The sequence below is a fragment of the Melospiza georgiana genome, chromosome 8 (genome assembly GCF_028018845.1).
Source record: "Melospiza georgiana isolate bMelGeo1 chromosome 8, bMelGeo1.pri, whole genome shotgun sequence".
In the NCBI taxonomy this organism is placed as follows: Eukaryota; Metazoa; Chordata; class Aves; order Passeriformes; family Passerellidae; genus Melospiza; species Melospiza georgiana.
Genome location: NC_080437.1, coordinates 11,426,290 through 11,432,507, shown reverse-complemented (window position 1 = coordinate 11,432,507; position 6,218 = coordinate 11,426,290). Strand labels below are relative to the sequence as shown.

The 6,218-nt window shown below is 43.1% G+C and overlaps 1 protein-coding gene across 1 annotated transcript in view; it reads left to right on the top strand.

The window, feature by feature from the left end:
- Window positions 1-1,740: 1,740 nt before the first annotated feature.
- Window positions 1,741-6,218, top strand: part of CDHR1 (cadherin related family member 1) — a 42,730-nt gene continuing 38,252 nt past the window's right edge. The window contains exons 1-2 of the mRNA XM_058029254.1: window positions 1,741-1,801; window positions 2,572-2,667. Coding sequence (XP_057885237.1) covers window positions 1,741-1,801; window positions 2,572-2,667 — 157 coding nt within the window. The remainder of the gene's footprint in view (window positions 1,802-2,571; window positions 2,668-6,218) is intronic.

Sequence of the window (6,218 nt, the reverse complement as noted above, 5' to 3'; positions counted from 1 at the left end):
TGAACCCAGCCTTCGTTAATTTGTCTCACCCATTTGCAGCCTTCTTTTGCTCCCTGTACCATTTTCTGGTAAATTCCATTATGGGTGATGAGTTTTGTTAATATCGGCCCAAGAGTTCTGTTTTTCTCCTTTGGAAAGCCTTGCAGCTGACCTGTTCTGCAGGCAGAGGTGTCCTGCCAGCAGCACTGTGGATCCCAGGGGCTCTGCAGGTGCCCACAGCATGGGAGCAGCACAGCAGAGACCTCTCCCTTGGCCCCCTCCAGCCTTTGTCAGGGTAAGGTACACTATAAATAGGATCCAACTGTCAGCTACTTCTGTAGGAAAAATATCTTGGAGCTGCCCAGCCTGTCCCTGCCCTGGCTGAGTGATGAAAGCTGTCCCTGGAGCCCTGCCCAAGTTCAGGCCAGGGCTGGGAGGGGAGGCTCTGCCTGTGGGCTCATGTCTGGGGAGCAATCCCCTGCTCCCTTCTGCAGCTTAGCCAACAATGATGAAACATGTGTGTGACTGAGGGAGCCAAAGCTTCCTCTGCTGCCCTGTGTGAAGCTGCTTCCTGCATCTGCACCTGCTTGCAGTGTTGGCACTGCATGTGCCCAGCTCACCTGTGCCATGCAGGCACCCAGCATGTGCAGCCTCTCCATTCTTTAAAGCACTGGGATGGGGAACTCTGATCAATTCCTTGGACACATCCTTCACTCTGACTCTTAATTAACCCAGAAAACTCCATTAACACATCCTTAAAGAGCAAGTGCTTTGCTGCAGGTCAGGTTTAAACAGCTCAGCTCCAGTGTAAACATCTCAGTGCTTGGCAGCCAGGTGCTGCAGGATCACAGTCACAGAATCATCTGAGCTGAAGGGACCACAAGGGTCACTGAGTCACATACTGTCCCTGATGGAGCTCCTTTCCAGCAGCTTTATCTGTGAGCATCCTCAGTGTGGCTGATTTTTAACCATATAGTGTATTGGCATATATTTTTTTTAATTAATGAAAACATATGTGTCAAACCAAACAATTTAAAAAGTTATTCTGTTAACTTTTTCAATGTGTTGATGGTTAAACACACTTCTTAGTGTGTTGAAATTTTCTGCTGAAAGTAAAAGATGCTTTCAGCAATTCATGCTGTTTAAGAATTAAATGATCAGGCCAACTCATATAAAGAACATTCTGCATTTTTAATATGCAATGTTGTGTATTTTTTTGCTATCATAAGTGCTTTCTTTTAAACTGTAACAATAATTTCTACTGTTTTTGCTAATACTAGATTTTCTTCTTTTGTAGTTTCTCAAGATTACCAGAGCTAAAATGAAAATATACTTCTTTTAACTCTTAAAAACAGATAACTGTCTTAGAGAATTAGAGTTCGGAAAGAAAACAAATTTCTACTTTACCTTCTCCCTGACTTGTGTGTTTGTGCAGCACAAATACAGTACTGAAAGCAAAACATGAGAGTTACACTGATTCCTCCAAATGTTGTCTCAGAGATGAGTCCCACAGCTCCCTGCAAAGTAATTGGTCTAATTAGGTGGTAGGAAGGAGCTTCTTTAAATTCCTCAGAAATTAAGACGTGTCATCCGCTTAACATCTTAGCATCTGTTACTGCCTCTTCCACATTTCTCTGCTACATCAACCTGAAGGGCACTTTCCTGGATGTTTCAGAGAGATAAAAAAAAATAAAAATAAATAAAACCAACAAAAACCAAGCCCTTATAACACAGAAGATAGTTGGCTCTTTCTTCAGTGGGATGAAGCATGTAAGGCATTTCACCCCCTCCTTATTTCTCAGTTTGGTGCATGTTTGCCTGGGTGAGTACAATAATCATTTTGTTAAGTAAAAATATAGAGAAAACAAGCATAACCTTAAATGCTGTAGTTATCCTTACTGATGTGGTAATGTTGTTCTGAAATATTTTCCATGGCAACTGGTCCTTGTGCAAATGTTACCCTCTGTGTTTATATACTTGCAGTTTTGTTTCAAATGGGCTATTTTGAATCTCTTAACAGTCAGTCAATAGAATGACAACTAATTTGTTGTTTTTTGTTTTGTTTTTTTTTTAAACTTTGCTGTTGTCTGGCAGCAAGTAAGTATTTAATTATGGCTAATTGCTCATGTAGTAGGCATAATTTTAAGGCAGGATGTGCTTAGAACACTGGGTAAGAATACTGGGTAAGGTACTGAGGCACTGGGAAAGTTTCAGGCTTGTAGGTGTGGAGTAGAGGAGAGATGTTCCATCATTGCAAGCTGGAAAAGTTCATTTTTCATTGAAGCTGTCTGGAACTGGTTGAGTTTTTTTAAGAGAGATCCTTCTATTTGTTTCTGTTGGTTGGGAGGTTTTTTATATACTCTCTCTATTTCCTTCTGTGTAAATACTGGCACAGTGGCACGTAGAAGTAATTTTATTAAAAATATCTCTACAGATACAGTGCTGAAAGTCCATTGCAGCAACTGGGTGTGTTATGCACTCCTAGTATTCCCTGAACAGCTCCTGTTTACTGAGAGTCAGGTAACTGAGACAGCCAAATAACTGTCACCTACAAAATGCTTTTGTTTGGCTTCTGTTTTGTTTTAATTGCAGTTCAGGCAAATTATGCCCCCTATTTCTTTGATAATGGAGCCAGAAGCACAAATGGGAACATGGCACTTCTCAGCCTTTCGGAGGACACACCTGTTGGTCAGTATTAAAATTTGTATGTTTAAACTGTGAAAGTGGAAATGCTTGCCCTTATGATTAACATATATATTTTCTTGTAGGTTGTTGTTATTTGCTGTGATCTTACATGTTTTTTTCTCAAGCTTTTAATTGGCCTCAATTTAAAATGACATGTTTGAATTGTAGCTGTAATTTAAAACATGAATTCTACCTCCCTCTTTCTTTTCTGCCAATCTATTCACAGCTTCAGAGCTCAGACCTTTGGGGTCAGAAATAAATTCTTGGTGGGAGGCTTCTTACCAATTCTGCAAATGCTTATGAGAAGAAAAAATTACTAGAAATTAGGCTATCAGCCTTGATAAAAGCAAGCTGTACATTGAAAAACGAAGAGGCATGAATTTTTTCTAAACACATTTTTAATATTTATGTACAAATGGTAGAAAATGTTTCCACTTGCAGTGAAAATTGTTTTGTCTAAATAACTGATGTTTTTTAAAAAGGTTTTGTTTGGTTTTGTTTTATTGAAAATTCAAAAATTGATGCAGTGTACAGATTTCAGCACTGTGAGGCAGGTCTATTTATGCTTCTTTTAACTGTAGTTGGACTATGAAAAGTTAAATAAGAACAAAACGTAACTTATAATCAGTATTTTCTGTGGGGGAAAACTAATCTCCTAAGACCTAAGCAATTACATAAAAATATATATTAAGTGATAAACATCGCCTTTACTTCAAACTTTGCACTGAGATTTTATTTAGGATTTTTTTCTGTTCATCTGTAGCTTTCACAGGCTGAATCAGAAAAATATTTAGTTAATGCAAACTGGGTACCGAAGCACCCCTTTACTCGTGCCTCGTGCAGAGAGGAGAGACATGGCTGCTCAGGGGTGCAGCCAAACACCCCCTCCCAGGGCCCAGGCAGCTGGGGAAGGCCAGGATGAGGGAGGCATCAGACGGCACAGCCTGCTCTGCCAGCCTGACACTGCCACCCACGCCTTCTTAGAGCACACCAAGGTCACTCTGTGCTAAAAGCAGCTGCCTGGGTTTGCTCAAAGTCTCCATTTCTGACTCAGGGGTGTTAATGTCATCCAAGACCCACACTGGGCCTGCTATAGGGTGAGGAGGGGGGTATTTGGAAGCAGCAAATTCTCCTTTACAGGCTCAGCTTGAGAAGGAGAAGGGGAGAAGGCAGCACATAGTGTGGAAGTGACACATCTTGACAATGAACTTAAAAGGAGCTTGCTTATGATGCAGCAGGAATTTCCTATGAGCTTGGTCAAGCTTAAGTGGAAACCCCAGCTTGAAGGCCACCAGTACTGTATTAATGTAGTGGCACTTGGAAAAGCCAGAGGCAGACCAAGGAGCTGCAATGTTTGCTGTACTTCTGCCTGGATTCTCATGGAAACCACACTTAGTTCAGCCTTGGCAATCCCTACGGTTCTGCTGATAGCTGGAGTTAGATTGGAATCACTTGTCCAAGTGTAGATAAGGCTGTAATCCCAGACAGCCACAAAATGGGACCCCAACTCAGTTTGTTTGGGGTGGTGCTTGCCAGCTCTGCCACTGAAACCTCATGCAGCACAACTCATTTGCCATCCAAGCCCCACTCCCTGGTGTGGTGCCAGCCTCTGCCTGCCACCACTGGGAGCCTCCAGGCACCTGCGTGGGGATGAGGAGATAAAGATGGCACAGAGCCACACAATGAGCAAAAATGTCCCTCCTGTCAGGACTGCAGCACCGCATGGTCTCTCAGATGACAGCACTCCCTGCAGCAGTGAAGTACAACAGTAATTTCCACTGCATCTGATCTGGTGCTCCAGCAGCCAAAAAAAGGACAGCGTGCCTCAACAAACAGCAAAACAGCAGTGTGAGGGATCAGAGCCTGTGTTAGTGCTCTCCTAATTAGCCTGAGTAAGAATAATGAGATATTTGTGATGGGCTTCTGTATGTGCTTTTGTAACATTAGCAACCAGACTAGGAACACGGAGGTCTCTGGAGAGTTTGTGCTTTGCTTGCAGCAGTGATAAAGCTCAGGCTGTTCTTTCTTGAGAGCTGCTGTGCTTCCTGCCTGCTAGCTTCATCCAGAATGTGCTTACATGTGTTTAAATTGGCTGGCTTGTACTTCTAATTTGATGTGTAAATGTGCTTTAAAAGACAGGAAAGAAACAGCTTCTCTCTGAAAGCTCCAAAAGACCTGTAGGAACCCTTGGGAAAGAGAGATAAGACCTTACTTTTGGGAAGACCAAATGTGATTGCTTTGTCACACAGCTTCCAGTGCTTCTTTGGGCTAATTCCCAGAACACCTTGACAAACAGCTCTAAGTACTGCAAGGTCCTCTTATCTGAAAGCACTTTCAGAAGTTCCATTGGAACATGGTTGCTTGGGATTTGCTTAATGCAAACTGCTGCTGCCCATGTCAGCACAGCCGCTCCTCAGGGAGCCTTTGGCAGTCACAGGGAAGGGCTCAAACAGCACTGACACTGTAGTGCTGCAGTGCTGGGTGTGCTTTCAGCTTAGTACAGGGCAAGAGGACCAGAGCTCACATCAGACCACAGCCAGGTCTTTGTGCCAGAGCTCCCTGCTAAATGGCTACCAGGCTGGCCCTTTTCTGTGGCACTGCAGAGGAGAATACTGTTCTTCATCATCAGCTATGATCTCCTCCAGAGGCAGGAGAAGGCATCTGGTCTCCCATGTCCATGTGCAGTCCCAAGCATCCACACTCCCACAGTCATCTCTCAGGTTGAGCAGGATGATCAGTGACAAAACAGGGGAACTAAAACTTCCATATGTTTGATTCTGGATAGCTTCACTCAGATTTATGTGCTGCAAAAATTGACAGGTTGCTATTAGATCTTCCCTGTCCTTACATAAAGCTTGGAGTCATGGGCAGGATGCTTTTCTTGGCAGCAGCTGGTGTCTGATCTGTGCAGTGCCACAGACAGCAGCTTTAATAAACCTCCAGAAATTTTACAGTCTTTGACCCTGCTGAGATTGCAAGTGGTTGGCAAAGTAGTATGTGTTAGTTTTATTCCCAGGCATCTGTAGGCAAGGGACATGGAACATTTGGGGACACTGAAAGGACATGATGGAGTCTGTGTGGCTGTAGAAAGAGACATTGCAGCTCTGAAGCTGTGTGTGAACACATCAAATTCATTATCATTCTTGTCTCATCCTTAACTTTTCCTTCTTTTCCTTTGTCCAGTTTTGATTATTTACACATGGTTGTAACTTGTGTACCAAGCTATCATAAAAGCAGCAAGTACTATTTCTGCATGAATGCTTGAAAGTACCTGCAGATTCCCAGATCCTATTTATTGCTGCAGGGCTTGAGAGCCCTCAGGGTAAGAGAGGCCAGAACAGCAGCAGCCCCTTTCAGAGCCAGATTTAAGAAGAATAGGAGGAGTTATGAACTGAAATAGCAGTTGGTGTTTGTGGTTTGGTGGGGCAGGTGGGTAATTAGCTCTTTGCATGTGTACATACAAAATGTGCATGTGCTCCTAATCAAGGTCTTAGGGCAGGAGTGGGATGCTATTTCAGGTTGTTTGTTTCATCTTACCTCATAATCCCTGTAAG